The sequence below is a fragment of the Rattus norvegicus genome, chromosome 10, assembly GCF_036323735.1.
Source record: "Rattus norvegicus strain BN/NHsdMcwi chromosome 10, GRCr8, whole genome shotgun sequence".
In the NCBI taxonomy this organism is placed as follows: Eukaryota; Metazoa; Chordata; class Mammalia; order Rodentia; family Muridae; genus Rattus; species Rattus norvegicus.
Window position 1 is genome coordinate 91,946,467 of NC_086028.1, and position 13,823 is coordinate 91,960,289.

A 13,823-nucleotide genomic window follows, 5' to 3' on the forward strand; every position below is an offset into this window, starting at 1 on the left:
GATGAGCGTGCTACACCAAGTAACACCTGTAACCCTAACAACAGTTCTAAGAGGCACTGACTGCTGGGCAAACATCTGTGCTCTCTTCTCACCTTCTGTACCATTTCAAAGAGAACAGGCTGCTGCTATTTACTTACGAGTTTCTGAATCACCTGCTGCCGTAATCTTGCATTTATTTCCTTTTGGATAATATAAAGGCCCTTACAGAAAGACATGTGACATACTCTGATCGTGACACTGCCAAAGACACAGACACAGGGGGCCCCAGATGAAGTTCACAGTCCAGAAGAGTAGCTAGGTCATCCACAGCCTCAAAATTCACAAAAGAAATAACCCAAGCATCTGGGCTCTGTAGAGGGCAACAGCAGGTAGACGGGCTGTGGTGCGCATGGATTCCTTCTCTCGGAGACCACCAGGGGGAGGTGGTGTGCAGTCTGCACCCTCGGAAGACCAGGGAACACTACCAGTGACAAGCCTTTCCTTCAAAGTCTCTTGATATTTACTCACACTGCAAGGCAAAGCCAAATTCTTTCCTCTTAAGATGTTTCACTCAGAGTGCAGGAAGAAGCTCAGAGGGGAAGGGAAAGACAGGCTGAATCCTGGCCTCTCCCTTGACCACCAGAGCCTCCAGAAGCCCCATCCACTTACCCTTCAGCCCCAGGGAGTGGCTGTTTGTCTCCAGCGCTGGGTTCTGGTGGATCATCTTCCTCAGAGGAACCGGCACTGGAGGATTCTTCATCACTGTCAGCCAAACAGTATGCCCTGGGCCTGCAACTGAACAGAGAGGAAGTCACTGGTAGTGCATGGAAAAGCACGCACGCACGCACGCACGCACGCACGCACACATGCACTCACAGAGGGTCAAGAAGAAACCTCTGTTATACACTGACAATGTCACTAAGAGAGAACCCAAGAGTTCTTGGATTGGCTGTTTACTCAGTAAATTCTAGCACCAAGTCCCCAACAGGACTGCAGAGGACTTGAGCCCAGAACAGTTTGCTTTTGAGCATGCACCAGAAAGACAGGGGTGGAGTGGGATGGAGTCACAGAAAATGCAGGAGCCAAGTGTGTTTGGGGGTGGCGGGGAGATGAATGGAAAGAATGGACAGTAGGCAGGGGTTATGATGGCAGCTTAATGCTGGTGATGTGACTACCTTACTAAGGATGAGATACAGGCAAGTCCCTTGTCTGTGGCTTAATTGCCCCTCAAATTAGATTTGACTGAACTGGTGAGATTAGATATATTACACCATGCCTTCTCCATCTCCTGGGGTGGGGTCACAGAGAAAGCCCAAAGCCAAAGGGACTCAAAAGGAAGCACCTGACATAAGAACCTAGGGACTTTTCTAGAACAGCTCAAATTCAAAGGCCAGGCAGGTTTTCCAGCCCCTGTAGAGATCACCGCCCTTCACTAAATCTTTAGGGTTCCAGAAGGGTGGAGCTTCCCCAATCACCAGCAGAGCTGTGGGGTCAAGGTTTCCTTCTGAGGTGCGCCAGAGGCTTCCTGACCTAGCAAAGGCGTCTGCCTGCTTATGAGATTACTAGCTGGGCCCCTTCTCTATAGCTCAGGGACTTAGCTAGGTGTGACAGGAACAAAGGACAGAGCCCTCTCTGATCACTGTTGAGCAACAAAATGATCACTAGACACAGCCTTGCACTGCTGACCAGGGCAAAGTACTCAGGCCAGGAAGACGGGCAGCTCAGGCCCAACCTCCCCGTTACCACTGTTCTCAGGTTCTCCACACCTCCTCGAGCCACTAGAAATTCATTGGGGTAACTGTCGGCTGATTAATGGGGGTCAAGGGCAGAGTATTCAGCTGCACACAGGAGAGGGCCAGGCTGAGCCTCTCACCCTGAAACCAGAGCTGGCTGTAAGACGATCCCACGGATGTTCTCGCGGGCAGGACACAGGGATCCTGCTCACGCTGACTCTGAAATGGTGCCAGAGCTGCACCCCATGCTGGACTTCAGTGCTGAAGGGGAATGTCCCTTGGAGAAGCCTCTCCCCATCTGGAATACCTACTTCTCGTTCCCCCAACAAGCCAGGCTAGTTCAGAAAGCTTCTGTGCCCTTGCTGCTCAGAGCTGCCTTGGAGGTCCTGTGGGAAGGCCGCCCTCACAGAGCTCTTGGGTTTCAAATCTATACAGAAAATTCGATTCTCAAAAAACCCTCTGAACTGGGTTTTTAGATTAGGAGAGACAGAAATGCAAATTGTCAGAGATTACACAACTGTCCCATATCCCCACCAGTCAAACAGCTGTGTTGCCAGCTTGCAACCCTCATGCTGACAGGTATGGAAGCTGGCCTAACAGCACAGGGCAGTTCCTCATGTATACACAGCACAGGGCACCTGGGATCATAGTGAAATCTGCTGAGCCATGGACCCTCGTCCCCACCAATGTGTGCCGTCTGGCACCTCCATCCCTGGGGGAAAGATGCCAACGGGTGAGCCCTGCATTGAGCTCTGCGGTTCCAGCGTGAACTAATCCTCTGCAGGACAGAGGGCTAGCTGCATTCTGCTGCTTCAAGTGAACAATTCAGATAATGCTGCCTGGGCTCCAGTGTATCGGGTTCTGTGGAGTCCAGTTTTGACTAAACAGCAATTCTATCGCCCAAAATGGGACTATTTTATGTGGAACCCAGGACCACTCTGTTACTAACGCTTGACTCAGACACAGTTTTTACAACTAAATGTGCAGTTTATGCTCTCGGCCTTATGATGGCGACAAGAATTTTAGACACAGCACACATCCTCAGAAGAGATGTGTAGGATGTGAGAAACTACTGGCTTTAAACACAACTCAAAATTCCAGAAGAGTGTTCTATCCTCTCAGAACCACTGAACAGGCTCATTCCAGTTACGCTGCCTCTGGTTAAAAAACCACTTGAGAAGTGAGCCTAAAGTCAGACACGAGAGAAAGTAAATTATTTTATGGTGGTCCATCTTGGGCTCTTTTTTTTCTTTCTCTCTTTCACTCTTTCTTTCTTTCTTTTCCTCCCTCCCTCCCTCCCTTTAGATGGGGGGTCTCACTTTGTATTCCTTCCTTCCTCCCTCCCTCCCTCCCTTTAGATGGGGGGTCTCACTTTGTATTCCTTCCTTCCTTCCTTCCTCCCTCCCTTCCTTTAGATGGGGGGGGGGGGTGTCTCACTTTGTAGTCAGTTCCAGCCTGGACTGGAACTCACTGTGTAGCCTAAGTTAGTTTCAGACTCAGGCTAAGTCTCTCATGCCTCAGGTTCTCAAATGTTGGGATTGCCAGCATAAACCACCACGCCTGGTTCAAATGTTTTCTTTATTGTTTGAATAATCATTATCACTTCTAGCAACTTCCAGCAGCCAGCCAGCCAGCCTGTCTGTCTGTCTGTCTGTCTCTTTTTTCCTGGACATATGTCTGTGTTATACACACAAGCAGTGCCTACAGAAGCCAGAAGACAATAGATGGCCTTGGAACTGGAGTTATATGTGGCTGTGAGCCTCTATGTGGGAGCTGGGATTTGGACTCTAGTCCTTTAGAAGAACAGCCAGTGCCCTTAATGGCTGAACTATCTTTCCAGCCCCATCCCAGCAGTTTCTCAAACTACCTGCAAAGCAGGATGCTTGCTATCAGTTTGGAATAGAACACACAGATGCCAGGGGCAATTGCAAAAAGCTTTCAGTGAAGAGTAAATACACATATTCAGCAGCGTGGCTGGGACCTCGTTCCTCAGACTGCACTAACTTTCTCATAAAGCAGGCTCATGTATTAGCTGTGTGCATACAGACACACACCCAGGATGAGACCTAGGCATGGTATATTTGGCTCCTAGGAAGATCAAAGGCCTACGTAAGGCTGGGGAGACTACACACTGGCCCAAGCTGTACCTAGTACATTGCAAAATCACTCCACTATCCATTTAAAGGATCTGTCATGTAGGATGAATTCCCTCTGTCTTATTTAAAGGCCCTTTATGGGTTTTTCCTAAAGTTTAGACTGTTCAGACTGCCTCCTTCCCCTCCACTCCCATAGTGCTGGGGATTGAGCCTAGGGTCTCACACATGCTTAGCAAGAGCTCTCCCGATGAGCCACATTCCTGGTCCTTGAAACCCATTTTGACTGCCTCTCTGCCCCAAAGTGGTTTAACTACAGTGTGTGACAAAAAGACATGCTGTTTGTGGAAGTACAACAGGCGTAAAAGACAAATGCCTGTAAATGACTGTCAGAGGGAGCCGCCTTCAGACTGAGGAAACCTAGATTTCAATTCTGTCTTGTTCTCTGGGTACCACTATAAGCAAAACGGTGAGGACGCCACGGTTGTCAAAGCTGAGGCCTGGAGAGGTGGAGGCTGTTGTGGGCCTCTACAGAGTCTGCACGGGGTGCAATGTTTTTGTTTTTGTTTTTTAAAGATTTATTTATTCTATGTAAGTACACTGTAGCCATCTTGAGAGACACCAGAAGAGGGCATCAGATCCCATTACAGATGGTTGTCAGCCACCATGTGGTTGCTGAGATTTGAACTCAGGACCTCTGGAAGAGCAGTCAATGCTCTTAACCACTGAGCCATCTCTCCAGCCCAACTAGGGTGCAATATTAACAAAGACATCGATGTTTAATAACAGCTACCACTTGGACTGCCTTCTGTCCCCCGTCTCCCCAGTCTCAAGGTGTCTACACATGTTCATGGCTGAGAACAGAGGAAGCAGATTTTAGAAGTGCTTCTGGAACTAGGTTCTGGAATCATGCACCAGCTTTCAGGGGGTTTCAATGCTTCAGAACTCTGAGCCAAACAATGGCCGTGAAAATGGTTTTTCCGAGATATAGATGGGGTCTGGAGTCCTCAACTTCCCCAAGGGTCTGTTTCTCAGGCCTTTTTTCCTCACAAAGGAAGGGCTCTGAGGTTGTATTTCTTTTTGCAAATTGCATATTAATGTATATTTTAACATCCCCACAGGAAGAAGATAGACATCGCATTCAGGATTCTTCTATGAAATGATGGTTTTAGAAATACATTCTACTATGAAAGCTACACTCCCAGAGAAAGGGAGTCTTTTCAGTCAGTCTAAGGAAACATGGCATCCTCTGAGCAGCCAGTTTGTGGATGTAACGGGATGGAAAGCCAAGACAACCAGAACAACAACAGTCACTGTGGAGTGCATGAAAGACGAAACTCAGAACTAGAGGGCTGCTGCCCACCTGATGGGTACACCTCGCCTTTCCAACAGAGCCTGAAGCCCTGTGCTGGGGTAAAGCTACTTCCTAAAGGGCCTTACTCAAATGCTCCTCCCACTACCATTTAGTAGATACATTTAAAAAAAAAAGTGCTGGAGATCAAACCCAGGGCCTGGCACATGTTAGGTGGGCAACTGCTCTCCCACTGAGCTACATCTTTAGCCGGGGTCCTCATTTCTCAGACTGCTTCTGCCTACGGTGTTTTTGCAACTCTGTTGCCAGAAGGCCAGACTATCACTGCTCAGCTACAGGGATCAGAGTTGGGGGTGTAATAGCAGATAAAGAAGTTAGGTCTGACTATAGGCGAGATCAGAACCCCAGCACTGAAGTCTAGGAGACCCTCTGTCAGCAGAGCCTCACCCCTGCTCTCAGCCTTCTGAGCCCTTGGGCTGTGCCTTTGTGTCTGGGGAAGTGATGAAATGATATTGTTTAGTGGCTTCAAATGGGACCAGATCAGGCTCAGCACGAACAGGGTGTGGAATGCTACACAGGGAGTTGATGGATACCACTCACCAGAAAATACAAATCCACAGATTGCCGATTCCAAACACATTTTAACAAACAGCAGAGAAATGAAAGGAAAACAGCAGATACGGGTTAGTCATAGAGCAGGCGCAACTCTCCAATTATTAAAACAGGGACATTTCGGGGTTGGGGATTTAGCTCAGTGGTAGAGCGCTTGCCTAGGAAGCGCAAGGCCCTGGGTTCGATCCCCAGCTCCGAAAGAAAGAACCAAAAAAAAAAAAAAAAAAAAAAAAAAACAGGGACATTTCAACACATAACCCGGATAAGTCCAGATCATCTAAGCAAAAGAATGTCCTTGAAGACACAACTCAAAGTCCTTGCTCTATCAGCACTGAAAACGTAAAGAGGGTCAATCAGCTTACAACTAAGCGAAGAGCCCAAGAGCCAGTGTCTTACAAGCCCGGCCACTGTAGTTTGGTTCCTATAGAGGGACTAGGGGTGGGAGAGGCCTCCTTTAACTTGGCTCAATCTATCATTTAGATGTGTAGCCAGAACAGAGACTTTTAAGGTGTTGGAGAATATGGGCATCAAAGCGGGGGTGGGAGGTAGGGCACAAGATGGGGGAGTAGGAGTAGGTGGGTTTAGGCTCCATTAATTACCTCATGATTCTGGAATATTTCTAAATCAGATTAACTCTGGGTTACTGTCTATAAAGAGAAGAATTTACTAAGCAAATCAATATTATATTATTTTGGGAAAGTGCTTCTCAGAACACTTGCAGAGCATCCTCTTAGCTGCAGAATCAACCATCTCATTATAAATAATTCTGACCTGGTGATTAAAGTGCTAGACCCCAGGGGACCTTAATCTGTTCCACATATTGCTGTCTGTGGCTCGGAGCTGAAGTAGGCTTCAGAGTAAGGATTTGATTCGCAGAACAGTGTATGCTCAGAGGAGTCTGTCCTGCTTGTCTGTGCCAGCGATGCTTTCTGGGTAATTCAGACAGTGTCACCCCTGCCACTGCTGACACCAACAAACAGCCACTGTATGCTGCCACCGCGGTCCCTGGGGGTAGAGCTCGCTCTGCGGTCAGAAGCACTGACACTGCGCCTGCTGGCCATTCTGGGGCTCCCACGTGCCGACCTGCTTCTCACAGGCTGCAGGGAGAGGCTGGGCCCCAGGGTTGGTTAGTAAATTCATAGAGAGCCCCTTACCCTTCTTTGCCAATTTCTCCAACCTTCAGGGCTTCAACAAGAGGCTCTTTACCTAGTTTGGTCAAGTTCATTTTGGTCTCGAGAGTCATCAGAAAGGACCCATTGTAAGACATTTCCAAATCGATCCAGAGTCCTAGAGAGACAGTTAAAAGGAAAAAAAAAAAAAAAAGAGTTTTTGTTTTGATTTTTTTCCCTCCCCCTAATATGAGTCTAAACTACATTATCAAAACTGGTATTTTCGGGACTAGAACGATAGTTCAGTGGTGACAAGCTCTTGCTGCTCTGCAGAAGGGTTCAGCTCCCAGCCCCCAAATGATGGATCGAGGCCATTTTCTAATTCCAGTTTCAAGGGGTTGGACATCCTCTTTTGGCCTCTGAGGACATCAGGCATGCATGTGGTGCACACAAGCACATGCAGGCAAAATACCCAGACACACAGCCTCTCCCTTCCCCCCTCCCCTTCCCCATTCTCTCTGGGGCTTCTCCTCCTCACAGGAAAGAAACAAATGCCCAGAAGGCTGACCCCCAGCACTGCCAGGAAGGGTAGCCAAGGTGATGCTGTTTGGCCAAGTGAGGAGACTTCACTGTGTGCGCTGCGTGACTCACAAGACAGCCACAGACGGCAGTCATAAGCGGGCGGGGCTTCGCAGTGATGCAGCTGTTGGGGTCACTCTGCTAAGTGTTCTGGCCTATACCAGGAAGGTGACGTGGCTCAGCAGCAGGTAAAGGTCGCCTGCCACCAAGCCTAATAACCTGCCCACATGGGAAAGGAAGAGAACTGACTTCTACAAGTTGTCCTCCCACCTCTGTGTGTACAAGCCCACCCTATCCTACCTCCTCCCTGCAGATAATAATGGTTTTAAAAAGAGAATTGAATTGTTTAAAAACAGAAAGACAGCCCAATAAATTCATTGTGATCTCTTGCCCCGCCACACACACACATCAAACTTTTAATTTTTTTGTTTTGTTTTGTTTTTTAAGATTTACTGACTGCTCTTCCAGAGGTCATGAGTTCGATTCCCAGCAACCACATGGTGGCTCACAACCATCTGTGATGGGATCCGATGCCCTCTTCTGGGGTGTCAGTGACAGCTTATTCAGATACATAAAACAAGTAAATAAATCTTAAAGAGGAAAAGAAAGACAAGAGGATTTGTTTTATTTGTATAAGTGTTCTGCACACACACGAGGCATGTGTACAGTGTGTATGCCTGGTGCAGAAGAATGTCAGAAGAGAACATTGGAGACCCTGGACCTGGCATTGTGGATGGTTGTAAGTGCAGGTGCTGGTCCTATGCAAGACCAACAAGTGCTCTTAACCTCTGAGTCATGCCTCTAGTGCCCACATTTTTAGATTTTTAGTATCCATTTGTTTCTGGAAATTACCTAATAATAAAAACAAAAGGATTTCCAGGAGTATCTAGGTAAAACAGGAGAACCACTTAGTGCCAGAGTTTTAAGAATTTAGTCATCAGAAGGATGTTGCTGTAAGTAGCTCATATCTCATTTCACCAGGGTGGCTGCCACCGGCCCAGCATCTGCAGTGTTCACAGACATCTCATAACTCTGTCAGCACACGAGGGGGTGGCCTGGCAGGCAGAGCTACACGAGATGCTTCTCACTCTTAGAGCTCCACAGACCTCATGGATATTCAATCAAAATGCAATCCTTCATGTGGCTATTTAAATGCTATTAGTCTTTTATAGACCCTCATAAGATGAGTGACAATATGTAAGAGGAAGCAGGAAATTGATCTCACCCCATTCTTCACACATAGCTCCCTTTTCAGTCCACTGCAGTAAACAGCCCCTCCCCTGGATAAAGGCACTGTCCAATCCTACAAAGTACTAATGGTGCAATTCTTCACTACTTGGTTTTCAACAAGTTCTTCCTGTTACTGAATGCGATTATTCTCCATGAATGACTCGGTTTAATTAAGTGGCACAGGTCAAGGGTGATTATCTTCTTTGCGGGAAAAACTGCTTCATTTCTAGCTTACGGTAAGCAGTTAGAGAGAAATCATAACTTACTCTTCATAGTGCTGGTACTGTGGAGAAAAAAGGCACATCGGCTTCAGGAGAGACACTTAGTCCTTAACCACCCAGGGGAAAGGGATCAGTCCAAAGGGCTACGTGGGAATTTAAGTCATTATAAAAAGGACACCGGTTTCTTCTGGAAACCCAGGCCAGGTTTCTAAATAATATTAATGGCATGAATTGTCTTTGAAAGCTGTCATATCAAGCGCACCAAAACTTTATTCCTTCCAAAATGGAAGGTTCTGTTGTCTTTCTCTCCAAAAAATTTATCCTTTTTAAAAATTATGAATTATCCTGGGTTCGGTCCCCAGCTCCGAAAAAAAGAATAGAAAAAAAATATGAATTATAAGGGTGCTAGTGTGCAGGCAAGGGCATCTGGACCTCCCTACCCCCCAAGCTGTGAACCACCCAACATGGGTGCCAGGGTTCAAACAAGTCCTCTGGAAGAGACCAGTAAGTACTTAAGGGTATCGGATTTCCTGGAACTGGAGTGACAGCCACTGTGTGCCACCCGATGTAAGCACTGTGACCTGAAGTGCTCTTTACTAGTGACTCAGTTCTCTAGTCCCTGGTTGTTCGTATTGACTAAAAAGAAAAAAACCAAAACAAATAAAAAACCCAAGTATTATGGGCACAGGAAGGCTTAGAGCACCATTACAGGAACCAGGGCTTGAGTTTCACTGTAAGTTTCTGGACAGAGGGCTCACCTACACACAGAGGACACCACACCAACTTTTTTTAGGGAGGATTGTATGCAGCCAGCAGGTCTATGCCCTGGCTATCCTTTCTGGCTGCAGCTGCTACAGGGTAAAGCTGCACAGAGAACCAGAAACCGATCTCAGTAGAGGCCCACACAGGATCAGACACTTATGGCAGGTTTGCTGTGCTCTTTGTTTGTTCTGTTGTTGTTAATGTTGTTTGAGACAGGACGTCAGGTGTTCCAGGATGCCCTTACTTGCTGTGTACTTAAGGATGAACCTGATTCTGATTCCCCTGTCTCCACTTCCCAGGGGCTGGAATTATAAGCACACACCTCCTCTCTCAGGGAGTGCTGGGAATCAAACCCAGGGCTTTGTTCATCCTGGGTAAACATTTGGCCTCCTGAACTGTATCTCTGCTCCAGTGTCTGGTTTCAGACTCATTATGTATCACGAGGCTCACCCACAAACCTAAGATGGACTCAAGAAGGGGTAGAGAAATTAAAACTAATATAAGTCATAAACTAATATCTCAAATTATTATGATGTTCTTGTAAGTGCAGAAAAGGAGACCTCTCACCACTGCATTGAACAATGCTTCCATGGCAATGACTAGCCGGCAAGAAGCACAGTGAAAACCCAAGAGCAAACCTGCACCCTTCAGAGCAGAGGCCCAGTCCCACTTCTAGGCCCCAGTCCCTGGCTTACAAGGCCACCAGACGAAGTCAACAGCCACTAGGAAGCCTGTCTCTGCCTTGGCAAAATGTACAGATATGGTGACAATGTCAAGATGGGGTCAGACCCCAGAAGTGGCACCGTACCCTGAACACAGACAGCTAGCTACACGCTGTTATTCTAACCATAATCAGGGACAAATCACCAACCAAATGACAATTAGCATGACAAACCTTAGAGGGTTTGAGAAGGGCACACAAAGACTAGACAGCTCGTCCCTGAGAGTGCTGAGCTCTCAGCGGGCACCAGATCAATTGACAGGTGGCGTAAGGAACCCGTCTTCAGGAAGTACATGGCTAAGAATAAAGATGAGGCTGGGGACATGATCCTGTTAACTCAGTAAAGCACTGCTGTGCCAGCATGAAGAAGGACCTGGTTGACTGTCAAGCACTCAGGTAAAACGCTGGATAATGTGCCTCTAATCCCAGGGGCAGAAGTGGAGACTTCCCTGGACTTGCTGGCCAGGGTTGTGTCAAACTGGTAAGCTCCAGAACCAATGGGAGACTGGTCTTTAAGAGTGAGATGGAGAGGAAGATACATGACCTCAGCCTCTGGATTCCACAGCCATGTAAGCACATGGGTACAGAATAAAGATGGCCGCCGGGTGGTGACACATCTGTTATCCCAGCACGAGGGAGGCAGAAGCAGAGAAGCATCCTTCGTAACACAGTGAGTTTAGGGCAGCATGGACGACATGAGACTCTGTCTCAAGACAAATCAGGAAAAAGGGGGTGGAGATAGCTCAGACGTAAGGAGCACTGGCTGCTCTTAGAGGTGCTGAGGTCAATTCCCAACAACTACAGAGTGGCTCACAACCATCTGTAATGAGGTCTGGTGTCCTCTTCTGGTGGTGTGCAAGTATATATGCAGGGAGATCACTGTATACATAATTAATTAATTAATTAATTAAAAAATATCAGTGGGGAAAAAAGAATAAAGATGGCCTCAATCAGCTCAGCCCAGTCCATAATGTAAAGTGCTACTAAACAGCCATGTCCCCAGAAGCAAGGAAGGCCACAAACAGAATGGAGGAGCGTGCGTGTGCGTGTGTCTGTCTGTCTCTGTCCCTCTGTGTATGTGTATGTGTGTGTCTGTCTGTCTGTCTGTGTGTGTGTATGTGTATGTGTGAGCATTTCTCCTTAATAAACCCCATGACTTCATAACTCTTCCACACAGCCACAGAAAGCGTGTGGTCCCACACAGCAGCCCCATCTTGTACTGTTAGCGCACTGGTCTGGACTCTGTGTGGTCTGGACTCTGAGTCTGGACTAACAGGGCACCTGCTGCTTGGGAGGTGTTCTAGCTTCACCTCTGTGGTTATGATGAATACCCTGGCAAAAAAGCAACATGGGGAAGACAGGGTTTATCTGGACAATAGTGCCAGGCTACAGCTCACCATTGCAAGGAAGACAAGGTGGGTCCTCAAAGCATAAAGCATCCCATGCAGTCATGGGCAGAGAGAGAGCGCATGCATGTCCACAGTCCAGGGACCAACCCACGAAGACAGTACCACCCACCTCCAGGGTGGGTCTTCCTACCTCAAATTAACCATCAAGACATTCCCCAACAGACATGCCCACCGGCAAACCTGATCTACATAATTCCTCACTAAGACTCTTCCTAGTTGACTCTAGATTGTGTCAAGTTGATAGTTACAACAAGAAGGTATTAAGACTTCCAAGACCCTTACTGATGGAGCTGACCTCAAGCCTCCCCTACCCTGCTGACTTTCCCCCTCCTTTTTGCCATGGTAGGCTGGCTTCCCCTCTGAAAGCGAATGTCCAGCATCCAGAGAGCAAAGCTTGAAAGGAGCGTCTATCATAGGTTATCAAGGTCAGGGAGCATCTATCATAGGTTACCAAGGTCAGGGAGCGTCTACTACCATCAGTTACCAAGGTCAGGGAGCATCTACCATAGGCTATCAAGGTCAGGGAGCATGTACCATAGGTTTTCAAGGTCATGTGCTGGGGCTACAGAAGATCACCCCAGTGACTGTTTTGTTCTCATCAAGCAGACTGGGGTCATATGCTCTCAGAGACAAGAGAGACTCTGCAATTTCCTGTGCTACTGCACCCTGCTGCAAAGTGGGTGCCTTCTGCTTCCCACAACTCAGCCACCCGGATCGTACCCCAAGCTTTCCAGAGGCAATATCAAGGGTAAAATAGTAATAGTAAAAGTAACACCACCATCCAAACTACCTCAGGTGTGTTAAGTCATGTGCTCCTCGTGACAGGCAGGTAAGTGCTCTCAGAGTCTCCACGGAAGAGGGGAGAAGCTCTCGCCTGGGCTTTCCCGCAACGGTGGGTTTGAGTTTAGCCAACGCCCACTATGGAGCCACATCTGCAATGCTGCAGTGTGTCAACATCCCAGAACGTGGGGGCAGAGAAAAGAGGATTGTCGCATGTTTGAGAGTAGTTTGGTCTGCATGACAAGTTCTAGACCAGCCAGGGCCACATAAAGACCCTACCTTAGAATTTTAAAAGTGCAGCCTAAGGTAGGATAGGAAGCCCCAACAGCCCATGGGAACCGGAAGAGGTTTTTCTTTCTTTTTAAAAATGTTTTCTATTAAAAATTATTATTTTATGTGTATGGATATTCTGCCTCCTTTATGCCTGTGTACCCATGTGTGTGTAGGATTCACGACATCAGAAGAGGGCACTGGACTCCCCGGAACTAGAATTAGAGACTGGGTCCTTTGGAAGAACAGCAAGGGCTCTGAACTGCAGGGCCATCTTTCCAGCCCCTGGGAAGGATTTTCCAGAGGGGCATTGGAGTCTCACAGGAGTACCACTATTACCAAGTCACCCCAGCTTTCAAGTTCCCTAAAAAGGAAGGCTCTCCCCAAGAGCAGTGGGATCCTAAACCCCAAACTCACACAGTCACACACTGCATGATGACTTGTGATCACTAGTGAACCACATGTAGGACAGCAGTCCTGTGAGATTCTGTCACTTAGTAACATGACTGCCACCTAAGCCTAGGTTAAGCATACTTTATTGTTTACACAGCGTGGACACAGTTACACAGTTGAAGGAACATGTGACTGTTACTGAAAAACCCCTCAGTGCATTCCTCATGCTCACTTCTGTTTTGGGTCATACAGGCATCCTGCAAAAGCTTGGAAAAGCCTAATTTGACCAAATTCAATTAAACCCCAGGCTTAATGTCTTTCTTTGGTAATATTTTCTCTGTTATGCAAACCAGCAGATCTGCCCTGAAAGGGGTTAAGCTTCAAGTGGATTAAAAGCAGCAAGGCTTTGATCTGCAGAGTTGAAATGTCTCACACCAGCTCCAAAAAGCCAGGAAAGAACCTGGAGACTTAGATCTCCAATTATCCTCAAAGCCTGCCCAATGCAGCCCCACATCTTCAGTGCAGTTCAAAGCCGCAGAGACACTAGCATATGGCAGAGCCTACTGTGCCCCGCCCAGTGCCACTTTCCTTAGATATTTCTATTAAACCAGGAAAAGGCA

The 13,823-nt window shown here is 47.5% G+C and overlaps 1 protein-coding gene and 1 non-coding gene across 8 annotated transcripts in view; one reads left to right on the forward strand and one right to left on the reverse strand.

Annotated features, from left to right (window-relative positions):
* The window catches only part of Tex2 (testis expressed 2), a 109,971-nt gene that overhangs the window by 10,077 nt on the left and 86,071 nt on the right, over positions 1-13,823 (reverse strand). For 5 of the 7 annotated variants that reach the window (XM_063269210.1, XM_063269209.1, NM_001100554.1 and 2 more), the window contains 2 exons: positions 6,884-7,016; positions 649-774 (listed from right to left, as the gene is read on the reverse strand). In XM_063269210.1, coding sequence (XP_063125280.1) covers positions 649-774; positions 6,884-7,016 — 259 coding nt within the window. Of the gene's footprint in view, positions 1-648; positions 775-6,883; positions 7,017-13,823 lie in introns of those variants that run through there. The other 2 variants (XM_006247647.4, XR_005490787.2) reach the window with 1 other exon arrangement.
* Trnap-agg83 (transfer RNA proline (anticodon AGG) 83) lies at positions 5,849-5,929 on the forward strand. Its single transcript has one exon. It is a non-coding gene; the product is annotated as a tRNA-Pro (tRNA).